Here is an 18,005-nt window from a genome sequence, read left to right as displayed (position 1 = left end):
ATAGAGCTCCTCAAACGCCTTATTAATCTGATCCGGGGCCACCGGCAATTTCCCCATCCTGTCCCGCACCTGGGCAATTTCCCTCGCCGCCTCTTCCCTCCGAAGTTGGCCTGCCAGCATGCGCCCCAGATTCGTAAATTGCTCCCCTCGCTCGCCTCAGTTGGCGCACCACCTTCGCTGTGGACAACCGATCGAGGCTAGCCTGAAGCTCCCTCCTTCTGTCTAAAAGGGTGGGATCTGCATCCCCACATACCTCCTGTCCACCCCCAACATCTCCTCTATATAAATCTTTGACGCTCTTCCCATCCTTCCTCATCATCTCCACGTGCTTTGAAAACTGCTTTTCAAACTCCACAACCATCACCTCGGTCATCTTTTCTGCTGTGAACAGTGCGGCCCCACCCAGTAACCCATCCTCCGCCATCTCTCCAGTTGCCGAGCTGACCCTTTCGCTCGCCGGTGAACCTTCACTTGCCCCCTTCTTCACGGCAGTTTTCATTTGGTTTTTGGACATTCCCTTCCTTCCTTATGTCTTCCTGCACTTATGTGTTGAAATATTGCCCCTGGGACCGGGCATTAAATTCTAAAAAAATTAAGCCTCGAGCAGGAGCCACCCAACGTGAGACTTCCTCCTCCATGCCGCCAGCAGAAGTCCCCGAAACTCTGATTTAAAATGCGGGAACTTCGGATAGTTCCAACTCACTTAGCAAAATAATTACCCTGGAAATGTTAGAAAGATTAAAACCACTTCTAACTCCTGGGTAAGTACACTACTGAACCAACCGCGCCACCCCCCAGCATCTAACAACCCCCACAAGCCCTGAATACCCATCCACCATCCCCCTGACTAAATCCCCAAAACTGACCAAACCCCCATGGGCAGCACAGTGGTTAGCACAGTTGCTTCACAGCTCCAGGGACCCAGGTTTGATTCCTGGCTTGGGGCACTGTCTGTGCGGAGTCTGCACGTTCTCCCCGTGTCTGCGTGGGTTTCCTCCGGGTGCTCCGGTTTCCTCCCACAGTCCAAAGATGTGCAGGTTAGGGGTGAATTGGCCATAATAAATTATCCTTTGTGTCCAGAAAGGTTAGGTGGGGTTACTGGGTTACGGGGATAGGGTGGAGACGTGGGCGTAAGTGGGGTGTTTTTTCAAAGAGTTGGTGCAGACTCGATGGGCCGAATGGCCTCCTTCTGCACTGTAATTTCTATGATCTCTGATCTAACTCCAAAATACACCCCCATCACCAACTACCCTAGACTTCCCAACAATTCCCCCACCCTACCCGACCACCCGCCCCTCTCACATCCGACTACCCTTCCACTCCTCTGCCTATTATCCTGCCATCAAACCGCGTTACAACTAGAGGGTAAATAATTGAGCAGTCAGCTCGTCACAGCCTGGCTGGTGATTGTTCTGGTACTTTATAGGCTGGTAGACAGGTTGTTACTTGAACTCCGCCTCACATCAGCTCACCCTTTACTCGTGCCCCAAAGATCTTCCTTTCTATTGCAGCCAGCTGCTGAAGCGGAGAGAGGTGACGGTGCCGACACAGATCGAGCAGCTATCGGCCGAGCTCGATGGATGGAGAGCGTGCAAGCACTCATCCAGCAAGTGAGTGTGTAACCGCTGAATGGGACCCAGCCGGCTGCGCTCATTTAATTGTACAAAGCTGGCCAAATTCCCCTGAGCTGCTCCCACTTCGGGGTATTACGCCATGATTTTGACGCAGGAGCAGCGCTGAGGAATCTAGCATGGTTTATTTTCAAATAAAAGCAACCAATTTTGAAGCTGCCATGCCGGACAGCCACGGTTGTTGACCCATTGGTATTGGACGGTATTGGAGGATGGTGAGGGGGGTGGGGCGGGGCGGGGGCGGTGGATGAGGAGCGGAGCGGGGGGCAAGAAAGGACAATTATTGATAACATCTCTGTGCATCACCAAGAAGTGCAGGGACTGTTCATTTGCCTTCTGCCACCAAGGTCGGGGCTGCCATCAGAAGCACTTCAGGCAAAATGTGGAATTATTACTTACCTTGTTGGGGATGATGAACTGAAACATAAGGGGTTTTTTTTGCTATATTCTGTCATGGGCAACACTCGCTGGGGTCTACATTTGCTGCCCCATCCCTAATTGCCCTTGAATTGAATGGCTTTGTCCGGCCATTTCAGAAGGTATTCAAGAGCCAACCACATGACTGTGGGTCCAGAGTCGGGCCAGATCTGGTAACGTTGGCGGATTTCCTTCCCTTAAAGGATGTTAGTGAACCAGTTGGGTTTTTACAGCAATTGCTCATAATTTACTGAGCCTGACTTTCTATTCTGGGTTTACTAATTAATTGAATTGAAATTCCAACAGCTGTCATGGTGAGATCTGAGCCTTTGTCCCCAGGGCATTAGCCTGCACCTTTGGATTACTCAGCCAGTGACATGACCATTCCACCAACATCGCCCCCTGATGGGAACTGCAATGCTGATAGCAATACTAATGGATCAGTCGTATTCAATATCAATTTGGGCTGTTTGTGGAAACGCTACAGGAACAGGAGCAGGCCATTCAGCCCCTTGAGCCTGTTCTGTATCTGCCGAACACATCTACCAGTCTTTGATTCATATCCCTGATACATCTTTGCTAACATAAATCTTGTTGATCTCTGTTTTGAAATTGATCTAGTCTTTCCATAAGATTGCCTCACTTACCAGGACCACCCTCTGTAAGGACCACCACACAGGCTGTCCGATTATGACATTTAGCCTGAGTCTTCACTGCACGATTGGAATGAGACTAATCCATAGAACCATAGAAAAGTTATAGCACAGAAGGAGGCCATTCATCCCATCTTGTCCATGCCAGCCCTAGGACACCCAGGTGCCCTTTCTAATTCTGCTTTCCTGCACTCGGTCCATAGCCCTGTAGCTTACAGCACTTACGGTGCAGATCCAGGTACCTTTTAAAAGTATTTAGGGTCTCTGCCTCCACCACCAACTCGGGCAGAGAATTCCAGATTCAGAATTCCAGAAAAAGTTCTTCCTCATGTCCCCTCTACACCCGCTGCCACTTATCTTGAACGCATGTCCCCTAGTTCTAGAATTCTCAACTAAGGGAAACAATTTTATCCTACCCACTCTATTTCTTCCCCCCCATAATTGTGTACACTTCAATCAAGGCACCCTCGGCTCTCTTTGTCCCAAGGGAAATAACCCCAATCTATCCTCGTAGCTACACTTTTATAGCCCTGGCAACATTCTTGAAAACCTCCTCTGGACTCGTTCTGGGGCAATTACGCCCTTTGAAAATGAGTTCCTTTATTTTATTGCGTGCTCAATAATGCTGTGGCCAATCTCATAAAGAGCAGACGATAAAACAAAAGAGAACGGTTTCTGTTCTGTTCAATGTAGATTTGTTGCTCTGCACAGTCCAGTTTCAAGGTTAGCCTGACAAGTTCCATACAGGTAGACTTTCATTGTGTTACCCAACAACAACTTGTATTGATATACTGCATTTAACTTAAGAAAATGTCCCAAAGCGCTGCACAGGAACATCATAAAACAAAGTATGACACCAAGCCACTTAAGGAGATATTAGTCAGAGGACCAAAATCTTGGTCAAAGAAGTAGATTTTAAAGGAGTGTGGTAAAGGAGGAAAGCAAAGCAAAGAGAGGTATTTCCAAAGTTTAGGGTGGAGGCACTTGAAGCACAGCCTCCAACGGTGGAACGATGATGATCAGGGATGCCCAAGAACGCAGAGTTAGAGGAGCGCCGAGATCCCTGAGGTTTGCGGGGCTGGAGGAGATTACGGAGAGGCGAGACGATAGAGGTACCTGCAAACAATCATGAGCATTTTAAATCGAGGTATTGTCTGACTGGGAGCCAAAGTAGGTCAGTGAAGAGTGACAGGGAAATGGGGCTTGCTGCGAGTTATAGAACTGGTAGAAGAGAGTTGGATGGGCTTATGTTTATGGTGGGTCAGAGGGCCCAGCCATGAGTGCAGTGCAGTAGTCAAATCTTGAGGTAATGAAGCCATGACCGAGGATTTCAGCACAGATAAGCTGAGACAGGATTGAAGTCGGCCAATGTTAGGAAGGTTGACAAAGGCAGTCTTGGTGATGGTGTGAGTACGTGGTCGGAAGATCAGATAGGACACCATGTTGCGAATCGACTGATTTGGTCGCAGAGAGTTGCCAGGGAGATGGATGGAGTCGGCAGTGAGGAAATTAATTTTGGAGTGGGTAACAAAAATAATCGCTTCAGTCTTCCCAATATTTAATTGGAGAACATTTCAGCTCCTCCAGACTGGATGGCAGATGAGCAGTCTGATAATTTAGCAACAGTGGAAGAGTCAAGAGAGATAGATGGTGGTGAGGTAGAGCTGGGTGTCATCAGTACTCCAGTGAAAACTGACACTGATGTTGCCGAGGGAGAGCATGGAGATGATAAATAGGAGACAGCCGTGAATAAACCCTTGGAGACAGCAGGGGTAATGATGTGGGAGCAGGAAAAGAAGACATTGCAAGCAATACTCGGACAACGATTAGATAGCTGAGAATTGAACGGAGTGAGAGCAGTCTCAGCCAGCTCGGTGACAGTGGAGAGGCATTGGAGGAGGATGGTGTGGTCGACCGCCCCAAAGTCTGCACTCAGGTTGAGAAAGATGAGGAGGGGAAGTTTACCTCTGTCATTGTCACGTTGGATGTCATTTGGGAGTTTGCTAAGACCCGTTTTGGCACTCTGGCAGGAGCCGGGAACCTGATTGGTGCGATTGAAACGTGGAGTTCCAGGAAGGATGGACGACAACACATTCAACAATGGTTATAAATGGTCGAGACAATAATGTCGCAATAGTCACAGTAAACATTATGACCCAGGATTCCCTCAACCCCCGGCACCGGCATTGGAAACCATGATTAGGAGGGACGAGCGGCTGCCAATCTGGACCAGCAACAGATACAGTAATTTATATAAAGGGCACATGATTCAGGTTAATGATTCAGGCACTGGTCTTCGTGCTCAAGATTCCCAATGTATGGGTTTGTCAGGCTGTATCAACTAGATATTTTAATACTGGACAGCGCAACCTTATGTAAAACTGTTTCTTTGAAAGTGAATCTTTATCAAGACATATATATTATTTCATTTCCCTAGCAGTGAGATTTGTAGATATGCCATTTTTATTCCACGTCAATTGTGTTCCAAGTTACTTATCATTCGTTCTACAGTATTTTGTTGTAAAGTTCAGACTCCTGGTTTTACATTGTTAACTGCAGAGTTGATTTCCAAATTATACCAGGTCATTTGAGGACTCACCATATACACCTCCTTCTGAATCTCAAAGAGAGGTGTACAGCATTCTGCTCAATCGGATTAAGGAGGAACCCATCAAAGGACTGATCGGCCCTGATTATGTCACAGGTTCTAATCTTCCCAGTCACTCCGATGTCCATACCTCCTGCCTCACAGGCTTACGGATACAGGTATAAAAAATATGCTTAATTTCAGTTCAGTAGTTGGTTGAAATAAATTTTCCTTTGATGTAGTGTCAGTTCTATTTGCACATTTTGTATTGACATTCAGGTGCATAAGACTGCCGATCAGCAAAATAGATTTTATATGGTTGATAGACCTAGTGCTGGATTCTCCGCTCCCAACGCCAGAATCACGTTCGGCGACGGGGCAGAGAATCCGTTTTCGTGCACGAAATCGGGAGCGGCGCCGGTTCTCCAATTCTCCGCCTCCCCCCCAAACTAATCGGCGTACTCATGGAGTACGCTGCACCGAGTATCCACCGCCTCAGGCCATTGCCTGAGGCCCACCCCACGATGCTCCGTTGCCGACAGGCCGAATTCCCGACGGCGTGACTTACGTGATCCTCGCGTGGCAGCTGCGGACTCAGTCCCGGGCCGCCACAGTTGGGGGAGAGCCGACCGGCAGGCGGAGGGGGCTTCATTCGGGCCTGGGGGCAATGTATACGGGCGGTCCCAGGCGCACGAGCGACTGATGCGGGGCACTATTTTGCCAGTCCAGGTCCGCGGGCTGAGTCCGCCATGGAGCACAGCGCGGCCGCTGTAGGCCGCCGCCGTGTGCACACACAGCCTCTGACCCAGAAGTGCTATGGGGGGCCGTATCGGCAGCTAGAGCTGCGAGCTCTACGACAGCTGCCTTCTAGCCCCCAGCAAAACGGTGAACCTGTGGCCTTTTGACGCCAGTTTTCCTGGCGTAAAAGACCACAGTTTTCCTGATGGCGTGGGGACTTACTCCCAAAAACGAAGAATCCAGCCCATGGAATTTCCAGCAAAGTCCCTGTAAGATTTCCAGCACAGAAAGCGGCCAATCGTCCCAATTGGTCGACAGGAGAACATAAGGAATTGGAGCAGGAGGTGACCATATGGCCCCTCCTTAAACCTGCTCTGCCATTCGGTATGACCGCGACAGATCTTTGGCTTTAACTCCACTTCCCACCCCAACTCCTCGAATCCCGTGATTTTCTGAGATCCCAAAAATCTGTCTATTCCAGCCTTAAATATCCTTCGCAATGGAATACCCGCAACCCGCTGGGCTGGAGAATGCCAAAGGTTCTGGGCCATTTGTGTGGAGAGGTGTCTCCTCAGTCTCCGTTTTAAACGGCCCCTTCTCCTGAGATTGTTCCCGGTCTACCAAGACCAGGGGAAACCACTTTTCAGCCAGAATTTTTCAGTGGTAGGGCAGGCGAGCCATTGAAATCTCCATTCACTTCAGCAGGACTGGTAGGCCCCTGGCCTCAGTATCTACTCAGTATCTATTCTCTCAAGCCCCTTCGGCACCCTGAATGTTTCAATTACAGTACCTCAAATTCTTCTAAACTCCAGAGAATGAATATACACCCAGGAGGCAATATTCAGCCCTCTACGTCCGTGAGAAAGTCAGAGCATGCTCAGAATCCAGAGAGAATCAAAAACGTGATTGTCTCTGCCGTGATTGGCACTTGGAACCCCCCCCCCCCCCCCCCCCCCCCGCCAGTGGAGTAGTGTGAATCACGACACAAGCCCGGGAACCTCAACTTAATACATTAGAATCATGAAACCACTATGGTGCAGAAGCAGGCCATTCAGCCCATCGAATCTGCGACCGGCCCTTTGAAAGACCCAGGCGCCCACCCTATCCCCGTAACCAATGACCCCCACCTCATTTTTTGGACACTAAGGGGTAAATGAGCATGGCCAATCCACCTAACCTGCACATCTTTGGACTGTGGGAGGAAACTGGAAGAACTGGAAGAAACCCACGCAGACACGGGGAGAATTAGCAAACTCCACATAGTTACAGTGAAAGGTTGGAATTGAACCCGGATCCCTGGTGCTGCGAGGCAGCAGTGCTAACCACTGTGCTGCCCTTAGTCCCGCTAATGCCTACGGAGTTTTCTGTGGCTCACCCCTCCCTCCGCCGGGGAACCCGCCACGGGAGGGCAACCTTCGGTGAGACCGGAAGATCCCGCCGTGGGACATGCCTATCTCACAATGCAACATGATGTGGTTTTCGCTGGCCTCATGCATGACATCTGTAGGTGTCACACTTCAGGTGGAGCAAGGATTTATGAATGGACGAAATGAGGAGGTAACCTATTAAATTACCAACCCAACCCACTAAATATGAACAAATCAAAAGTAGTTTGCTTTGGTCTGTGAGGGATAACCAAGGAGCAGAGACTGAATCACAGTGGGCCGAAGGGCCTCTTTCCATGCTGTAAAACTCTATGAGTCATCCAATTGCTTCAGAGGTTTAATGAAACCAGTGTGAGACGTCACCCGGAATTGTTTGCCGAGCCGAACATTGCTGTGAAACCAGATAAATTCCTCCTCACTGAGTTCGCTGTATATCGCTGCAAATCACTGGGTTTGTTTCCTCAGAGAGGCGTAGGCTGTCCTTTGGATAAACAACAACAATAAAAAATTATATTAGTCGCACGCATTTACTGCAATAAGACATCCCAAAGTGCTTCATAAGGGCGTTATAAAACACAATGTGGCTCGCCGATCCCCGATAAGGGGATATTAGGTCAGATGACCAAAAACCTGGTCAAGCGGGTAGGTTTTAGGAAGTGTCCTACTGTAGGCAAGCGAGATCGGGAGGTGAAGAGGAGCAGGGAGGGAATTCCCGCCCTTCGGGCCAAGGCAACCAAAGGTACAGCCACCGATGGTGAAGCGATTAAAACCAAGGATGCTCAAGAGGTCAGAATTAGGTGATAAATATATGGAGCGCGCTGTCTGGGAAGGTGGTGGGAGCAGGTTCGATAGCGGCATTTAAGGAGCATCTAGACAAATATATGGATAGGGTGGGAATGGAAGGATATGGACTCCGTAAGTGCAGACGGTTATAGTTTAGACAGGTACCATGGTCGGCCGAAGGGCCTGTTCCTGTGCTGTATTGTTCTTTGTTCTTTGGAGGAGCAGCGATACCTTTGAGAGGTTCGGCGGGTTGGAAGAGATTAGAGATATGGAGGGGTGAGGACAAGGAGGGATTGGAAAACAAGGATGACAACTTTAAGCTCAATGTGTTGCTTGTTCAGAAGTCAATGTATGTCGGCGAGGACGGGATTTGGCGAGAGTTAAGATATGGGCAGCCGTGTTTTGGATGACCTTTGGGTGACAGAGAGTAGAATGTGGGGGACTAACCAGGAATGCATTGGAATAGTTGCGACGAGAGGTAATGAAGGAATGAATGAAGGTTTCAGTAGCTGATGAGCTGAGACAGAGGCAAAGTTGGGCAATGTTGCGCAGGTGGAAATAGACATTCTGAGTAACAGGTGAGTATGTGGCCAGAAGCTCATCTCGAGGTCAAATATGTCACCATGGCTGTGAAGAGACAGATTTAGCCTCATTAAACCACAGCCCCATCCATCTCTCGGGTGGATGTGAAAGATCCGATGATGCTATTTTGAAGAAGAGTTGTGGGGAGTATCCTGCCCAACACGTGCCTAGATGTCAAGCTGAACCTCCAAATAGAGAGCAAGGCTCTTGGAAGAAAGACTTGCATTAACATAGCTTCACATCCCAAAGCAGTTTACAGCCATATTTCAAAGTGTAGTCAGTGTTCTAATGTAGGAGATATGGCAGCCAATTTGTGCACGGGAATCACCCACAAACAGTAATGTTATAAAGACCAGGGGCAGGATTCTCCGCCCCATCAGACCGGTTGTCTGGCGCGGTGCACCCCCACCGGCCAGCGGGATCCTCCGTCCAGGCAGCCAGCCAATGGGGTTTCCCATTGTGGTCACCCCGACGCCATTGGGAAATCTGCAGCTGTAAGTGCACTGCCAGCGAAGCAGAGGATCCCTCCGGCGGAGAACCAAGCCACAGATCCATTTCATATAACGATGATAGGTGAGAGATAAATAATGATCAGGACACCGGGGAGAACAACCCTGCTGGTCTTCCAATGTGGAATCATTTACAGCCACAAGATAGACAGAAGCGAGGATGGATTAGGATGTTATTCATAAAATAGCACCTCTGATTGAGTGGCACTCCCCCACGATCAACCTGGATTATGTTCTCAAGTTCCTGGAGTGGGACCTTAACTGTTGAACTTCTGCAAGAGTGCTCCCACTGAGCCTAAGCTTGCCCAGTGCTATTGTATCCAAATGATTGGGAAAATAAGTTCAACCATGGTTGTATCAATGAACATATGACAGTTTATTGGGGAGTGGAGGGGAGGTTCAGGGTTAGAGGGGGGTGTGGTGGTGGCAAGAATATGAAAATCCACCCCAATGTGTCATGGTCAAATGCTAAAACAATCTCTTTAAAAATGTAAAACAATTGATGAAAGAAAATCTTAACTTTTGAGGATTGTGTTGTTCCGTCTCATTGAATTGGAAGTCTGTCCAACAGTGATATGAAACACGGTTGCATATTGGTTAGCACAATTGCTTCACAGCGCTCACTGCCTGTGCGCACATTCTCCCCGTGTGTGCGTGGCTTTCCTCCGGGTGCTCCGGTTTCCTCCCACAGTCCAAAGATATGCAGGTTAGGTGGATTGGCCATGCTAAATTGCCCTTAGTGTCCAAAATTGCCCCTAGTGTTGGGTGGCGTTACTGGGTTATTGGGCTAGGGTGGGGGTGTGGGCTTGTGTAGGGTGCTCTTTCCAAGAGCCGGTGCAGACTCGATGGGCCGAATGGCCTCATTCTGCACTGTAAATTCTGTGATTCAATATGTGGTGTAGCCACACTGCAACACTCAAATGAACAGATTAGCACCTCCAGTAGAGAAATGGTTCTCGGCAGTGTGTTGCACAGACCATGATGGTCCGCAAAGGTCCTCCAGTTGGCCTGAGGCGGGTCGAAAAATGCGAGTCACTTAAACGGGGCGTTCTGAAGAAAGGTTTGATGGCGTTTTGGCTCCAAGTACGGTCCTTGTATCCTGGACTCATTGGCTCTGACATGCAATTCGCAGCATCTGCGAGATCGGATTTTCAACGCACGTGGGGCTGAAAACAAAGAGGCGGAAATGGTGGAACATGGAGCCTGGCATGAGACTGAAGCTCTCCAGCTTGGAACCAGACATCACCTCGTCAAAAGCAGCTCCATTCATCCCGTTACCTCTGAGGAAGTAACGGACGGGGGTAGCACGAGTAGCCTTTTGTCCCACCTAAGGGATCCACCGCCAAAAAATATTTGAGAACCACTGCCCCAATGCAGCTGGTTAAGGAATTTTGTGGCAACACATGGAAGTGTATAGAAAAACTCCACACCAGAAATTCACTACATTAGGCCTGGAATTCTCCGGCTGTTGGGATTCTCTTTTCCCGTTGGCCGTGCACCCCCGCCCGTGGGGTTCCCGGCCGCGTGGCTGCCTTCAAAGAGAGCTCCCATTGAGAAGCGGGAAGAGAGAATCCTGTCACCCAGTGAACGGCGTGCTGGCGAGAAATACTCGGCATGGGGACCGGAGAATCCAGCCCTAAACAACTATTGTACAGCCAGAATAATTAATCACTTTTGTACAGTTCAGCTTCTTGCATTTAACATTCATTTAAAATGGCATACGGTTGGGTACGGTCAATACAATGGGGGTGTCCTCTGTAAACTATCTCACTGGACTGCCGTTGAGGGTTAAGAATTCATCCGATAAGTATGGTCATGATGTACGTGACGTGCCCCACATCACAACAGACAAAATCCAGACTTTGCACTGAGTTAATTTTACCGTGACGTGCAATTTTGATGCCTCAAAAGATACCTTCATTCGCCTAAGGGAATTGATCCAATTCTGAAAGCGTTTGCAAATGATTTATCATCGGGAGTCAGCTACATAAAAGATGCATGGTGATTGCTGCCACCAAGCCCAGAAAGCCAACCAGAGAAGCCGTAAGACTCACTTGCAAATACAATATTCAATAGTTTAATCAGGCATTAACGGTCAATATGTGAACATTGCTAACAGCTGTTGGTCAGCCGGTCAATGTTTAATGCTAAAACAATATCATTCAGATTTTATAAGGTAAATTTTGAAAGGTTATAATCATGTCCTACTTGGCAATATGCTACAAAATGAGAAAGACAGATTTATTCATATAGTAGACCATTCAAGCCTATGGGCATTGTAAAATGAAGCAGGATTGCTGAATTATGGTTCGTCTTTTAATCATTTTTATTTTGATTATGCTTTCAGGGACCCGTGTATTTCCTGGAGGATGGAAAGTCAGTGATCTCTCTGAACGATGCATTAATGTGGGCAAAGGTCAACCCATTTTCCCCCTTAGGAACAGGAATACGCCTGAATCCGTTCTGATAGGAACTTTATTACAAAGAACATTACGTTTTTTAGTACTTTTATATTGGTGGCTGTTGCTGAGGTTGGTGGTGTGCTGACTTTCGAGCATCAAGACTGGGGTATGGCATCACACGATTACACTGTACGTTCTTCAGTGCATTAGATACAATTGCACAATGATGAGGAATACTTTCCCCTCCCCCGGCACACACACACACACACCGCTTGACCGGTTTTCCGAAGTTCAGTGTTAGATACTGTACACGTAGGCCTGCTGGCAGAATAAATTCTCCCTGACGCCAGGAAAGGATATTTCTTTTAGATACCAAAGCGGAGAGGGGTTGTGGTCCCCATAGTAATGAGGAGCTCGACGTGCCTCATCTCACAGCCAGCAGTCGCTAGGTTTAGCACTTTGTACGTTTTATCACCTCTGGCAATTTTGACGCCTCGGAATGTTTCTTCCCCTGCCCAAGGGAATGATCCGATGCAGAAATAAAAATGTTTGCAAATAATTTATCATCCAGCATAAATAAATTATGCATGGTGATTGCTGACAAAAGTTCACAAAGTAACCCAGAGAAACACTTAAGACTCACTTGCAGATACGCTATCTGGTAGTAATCTCAGCTATTACCATGGATGCTAGTTACAGCTACTGGCCGGTCAGTCAATGATAGAAGCTAAAATGGTAGAATAATTGTATCACTTAGATTTTGAAAGATTATTTATGATCATGTGTTACTTAGCACTACACCGCATGCATCAAAATGAAAAAAAACTTTATTAATATAATGGACTTTTTAAAAAGTATGAGCGTTGTAAATGTTGTTCGAATTATGGCAAATGAATTAAACTACAGAAAGTGGAACACATTTTTATTTAAAATACCAGATCAGCCCATTGCCAAATACCTCTTTAATCTTTAAGTTTACATCTGTAGATTTATTTTTTTAAAGCCACTGCAAAGGGCAGGTAATGCAGGGGAAGTAACTGCACAGCTGCCTCGAGGTGAAGTACAGTGATTTTGGAGTTCTATCACAGTGATTCTCTTTATGAAGACCTGAACTGACTGTGTCTCCTGGTAGGATATTGTTTGTCTTTTAACAGTTAGTTAAGTGCATTATGGAAGCTGTGCCTTAATGTAGGTGAGATACAACCAATTCCTTCCTTTAAATTTCAGGGTTTTGTTCCCCGCAGGGTTGCATTTGCTCTTCCCTCCAATTCTGTGTAAATGTTACTGACATAAGACCTCAAAATTGAATGGCACCCTAATTGATGAATGATTGAAGGAAATGCAGTGCACTTTTTTCATGCAAGGGGTATTCCATGATGTTCCAGACATGCATGCCCATCATCCTCTTCTATTGAAAGGAAGTAAGGGATGGAAATTCACAAGCACCTCCCTTTTGAGCACCACTTCACTGGGAGTGCTGGATCACGGAGTCACCTCGTTGGTTCACTCTCATTTTGTCTACAAATCAGCTGGGAAATTACGCTGTGGGTACTGATACATTGCTGAAAAGTGAGGTACGTTATGAAACTTTCCAACTTGCATTCATCAGGACAAATTCAAGAATGCCAAACTTCAAACGCTCACAACAATTCAAACTAACAGGACAGAAGAGGTGATGATTGGTTGACAAGTTGACTCTGATTGCCTGAGGCATTGCCATGACAAAAGCAATGGGAAACTATAGCCTTCACAGGCTTCTGGGCAATTCCAAAAATGCAGAAGGTTTGCACATATTCCTTATGTTGGCAAAAAAATGGGTCACGGCGTGTGAATGTATGTTGTTTCTAGCAAGCATGAATGAGCCATGTTACAAGCTCGACTGATTATCTTGAATTAGTTGTTAGTGTAGCTATTAGCTCATTCGGGATTGTTCAACAAGTGCTGCCCAATTCCAGAATCACATCTAGCAGACACATTTAGTTTTAGGTTTTGCATGCACAGCCTGGTTGAGCGCCGTCTGTACTATGCCTATTAGGAATAACCCTGAGTGTGCTAATAGCTACCCTAACAACCAATTTAATAAATTCACTTGAGCTCATAATGAGACCACGGATGCTAGAAATGCAAAACATTGCCTCTCTTTTCAGCAATATTTAAGTGACTTTTTGGGTACTAATATGTACGCATGTTTATGGCACTCATCTAAAATTACTCTCCCACTGTTACTTATCCAGCATTTTGATTTTCCGTTTTTTTTTTCCCCTTTGGGGAATAATTGGAAGGATTGGCAGGCTGATTATCAACCTGTTTCAAACTGCATCACATGTGATCCTTTTGTGGTCAACACGTCCTGGAGTGGGACTTGAACCCAGCGTTTCGGCCTAGAAACAGGGGCCCTACCTACAGGACCGCATGACCTCCTCTCTCCGCAGTGGGCTAGACCGCTGGTTTGTGATGCAGAACAAGGCCAGCAGCGTGGGTTCAATTCCCGTACCAGCTGAGAATTCTGAATTCTCCCTCAGTGTACCCGAACAGGCACTGGAATGTGGCAACTAGGCGCTTTTCACAGTAACTTCATTGCGGCGTGAATGTAAGTCTACTTGTGACAATAAAAAGATGATTATTATTTATTTATTAATGAGATAGAGGCCCAAAGGGGCCGAGGGGGACACGTTTGCAAACCATTAAAAGTAGCAACCTACGGGCAGCACGGTGGCGCAGTGGTAGGACTGCAGTCTCACGAAGTCTCAGGTTCAATCCCGGCTCTGGGTCACTGACCGTGTGGAGTTTGCACATTCTCCCCGTGTTTGCGTGGGTTTCGCCCCCTCAACCCAAAGATGTGCAGGGTAGGTGGATTAAAGACGCTAAATTGCCCCTTAATTGGAAAAAATGAATTGGGCACTCTAGATTTTTTTTTAAAGGAGCAATCTAAGCAACCAAGCCCCCATAAAAAAATGCAAACAAAGCACTGAGATTAATTTCTGGAGGAACAGAATTGTGAAAAGCAGCGAACTCATGTCAAACTTCTACACTTGCTTAACTTGCATCGAGAGCACTGAGTCCATTTCTCGTCTCCATTTAACAAAAGGGAATGTAAAGTATTTCTGGTATGAGATTGAAGACGGGTTACAGGACTGAGACCAGAACTAAGAGACTACTAAAAGGAAAGATTCTGCAGACAGGTGCTCTTTACTACAGAAATGGCTGCGGGAGGACCAAATAGAGGTCTTTAAAATCATGAAAGAGGTTGGATAGGAAAGACATATGTTCCTACTCGTGGGAAGTCCATTTGCCATCACATGGAGTCATTGAAGCAAATAGCATAGATGTCTTTCGGGGAAAGCTAGATTGATATATGAGGGACGAAGGGTAGAAGAATATTCTCATGGGGTTAGATGAAATATGGTGGTAGGAGGCTTAAGCAGTGGTTCAGACAGGGAGGCGGAGTGGTATTGTCACTGGACTAGTGATCCAGAGACCCAGAGTAATGATCTGGGGACCCAGGTTCAAATCCCACCATGGCACCTGGAATTGAAAGTCTAATGATAACCATGCTTGTCAATGGTTGTAAAAACACACCCAGTTCAGGAAACCTGCTGCCTTGTCTGGCCTACATGTGGCTCCAGACCCACATAAATGTGGTTGACTCTTAAATGGCCTAGCAAGCCACTCAGTTGTATCTTCCTCATCCTGCAAAATGAATTATAAAAGAACCAGTTGGGTCTGTTTCTGTGCTGTAAACACACAGTGGAATTGTAACCAGTTCAAAATTACTGCCCCAGTAACATATTAGGTAGAGGAATTTCAAGCAAAAAGATTCAGCAATCATCCACCAGTATCCCGTCTTGTTATTGCAGTAGCATGATTCGTTTAAACCTATGAGCAATTGATGAATTACACTTTTCATTCAAAGTGACAAATCAAACATTTTCCAGTGTTTCAGTCTAATTTGTGCAGCATGGTAGCCCAGTGGTTGGCACTGTTGCTTCACAGCTCCAGGGTACCAGGTTCGATTCCCGGCTTGGGTCACTGTCTGTGTGGAGTCTGCACGTTCTCCCCGTGTCTGCGTGGGTTTCTTCCGGGTGCTCCGGTTTCCTCCCACAATTCCCGAAAGATGTGCTTGTTAGGTGAATTGGACATTCGAATTCTCCCTCCGTGTACCCGAACAGACGCCGGAATGTGGCGACTAGGTGATTTTCACAGTAACTTCATTGCAGTGGAATGTAAACCTACTTGTGACACTAATAAGGATAATAATTATTATTATTGGAAGGTGGAGGGGGGTACATGTATAGAACAAGCAGGGAAGCTTTATATATTTTTTAACATCTCACATCAAGTGCAATATAAAGTCAGACGCCCAGACTAAAAGGTTTCTGAAATGTTCCCCCATCCCACCCCCTTTATATTTTTCCTTCATAGCGCAGAAATAAGGAGGGCAATGATCATTGGAGCGCCCCCTGTAGTCTGGTAGGGCCTGATTCTTAGAACCGCTGAGTTTCTTTACAGGAACACTCGATCTAGGTGACTCAAGATCAGATCGGGCACAGTTAACCAGCAGAGTTTTTAATTGACCGAGGTGACCTTTGAATGGGTTGACCAGAAAGAACCAAACATTCAGGAATCAGCGACGACCACACATATGGCCTTTAAAAGCCAAAAGTCTATAAATTGCGGGCTTTTGGTGTGAAGCAGAAATACTTCCAGTGAGATGATTTTTTAAAATTCATTCATGGAATGTGGGCATCACTGGTTAGGCCAGGATTTATTGCCCATCCCTAATTGCCCTTGTACTGAGTGGTGTGCGAGGCCATTCAGAGCACATTTAAGAACCAACTACACTGCTGTGGGTCTGGAGTCATCTGTCAGCCATACCAGGTAAGGACTGCAGATTTCCCTCCCGAAAGGACTTCAGTGAACCAAATGGGTTTTTATGACAATTGTCAGTGGTTTCATGGTTATCATTAAACTTTTAATTCCAGATTTTTATTGAATGCAAATGTCACTGCCTGCCATGGTGGGATTAGAACCCAGGTCCCCAGAGCATTACCCTGAGTCTTGACAATACCACTGTGTGGGAAATGCTCATCCTGCGTCCAGTCTCCTCCTCATTCTCTGCTAGTTATACAGATACTGCTGGAAACAGGGCTCCTTCATTTTAACTGGCCAGAGGAGAATCTTGTAGCCCCTTGGTTTACCGAGGATGCCTTTTCTTTTTTTAATTACTTTATCTGAGTTACAAAGCCAGGGCTCAGAGTGTGGACAGAGGCGAACCCCTAATCCAGTTCCTTGCCTGCTCCAAAAACCAATTCAAATTGAATCCAATTCATGGTCCCCATAAAGGAGACATACCAGATCTGAGCCAAAAGGCTCAATCTACACTTGATCTTAGCCAAAAGGCTGAGAAGCGATGAGGATGCCTTTTCTGTCCACATTAAAAAATTACCAATATCCAGGCCTGGCTTAAGAGGCCATGTTGAACAAAGAGACCATTGGGTTGGTCTAATAATGCGCCAAACCGGTTTCTTTTCTTCAATTCTTAGATTTTACTTCAAAAAGAAAGTACCTTAACCTTCAGTAAATAAATGCCAGTTGCTCCTGAACAAATGCATCACAGAATAGAATCCCTACAATTCCGAAGGAGGCCCAATTCCCCTTCCTATCCCTGTAAATCCCACCCAGGGACAATTTAGCATATCCAGTCCACCTAACTTGCACATCTTTGGACTGTAAGAGGTAACCGGAACATGAGGAATGTGCAAACTCCACACAGACAGTCACACGAGATCGGACTTGAACCCAGGTCCCTGGCGCTAGGAGGCAGCAGTGCTAACCACTGTGCCACCTTGTCGGCCCCAGTTACTTGAGTTTAGAAGAGTAATAGGCGACTAGATCAAAACTTTTACGATCCTGAGGGATACAAGGTGGCTGTGGAGAGGATGTTTCCTCTTGTCAGAGAATCTAGAACTAGGGAGCATTGAGGTCACTCATTTAAGATATTTTCTTAATAGTAGAGTAGAATTTTCTTCTCTAATAATAATATAATAATCGCTTATTGACACAAGTAGGCTTCAATGAAGTTACTGTGAAAAGCCACTCAGAGGATCATGAGGTTTTCATCAAAAGGTAGTGGAAACAGAGTCTTTGACTATTATTAAGGCAGAACTGGATAGGTTCTTCATTGAGAAGGGAGTGAAAGGTTATTGGGGCAGGCAGGAATATGGGGTTGAATTTACAGTCAAATCAGCCTGATCTTCTTGAATGGGGAGCAGGCTCAATGGGCCGAGGGGCCAGCTCCTGCTCCTAATTCATTGTACA

At 46.6% G+C, this 18,005-nt stretch overlaps 1 protein-coding gene across 6 annotated transcripts in view; it reads left to right on the top strand.

Moving 5' to 3' along the window:
• Positions 1-12,561, top strand: part of wdr17 (WD repeat domain 17) — a 233,209-nt gene extending 220,648 nt beyond the window's left edge. For 5 of the 6 annotated variants that reach the window (XM_038805765.1, XM_038805764.1, XM_038805766.1 and 2 more), the window contains 3 exons: positions 1,512-1,610; positions 5,284-5,467; positions 11,633-12,561. In XM_038805765.1, coding sequence (XP_038661693.1) covers positions 1,512-1,610; positions 5,284-5,467; positions 11,633-11,752 — 403 coding nt within the window. In that variant the 3' untranslated portion in view covers positions 11,753-12,561. Of the gene's footprint in view, positions 1-1,511; positions 1,611-5,283; positions 5,468-11,632 lie in introns of those variants that run through there. The other variant, XR_005461662.1, reaches the window with a different exon arrangement.
• The last annotated feature ends 5,444 nt before the right edge of the window (positions 12,562-18,005 follow it).

Source organism: Scyliorhinus canicula, chromosome 8, assembly GCF_902713615.1.
Source record: "Scyliorhinus canicula chromosome 8, sScyCan1.1, whole genome shotgun sequence".
Lineage (NCBI taxonomy): Eukaryota > Metazoa > Chordata > Chondrichthyes > Carcharhiniformes > Scyliorhinidae > Scyliorhinus > Scyliorhinus canicula.
The sequence above is the reverse complement of the archived record's forward strand: the minus strand, read 5'-3'. Positions and strand labels throughout refer to the sequence as shown.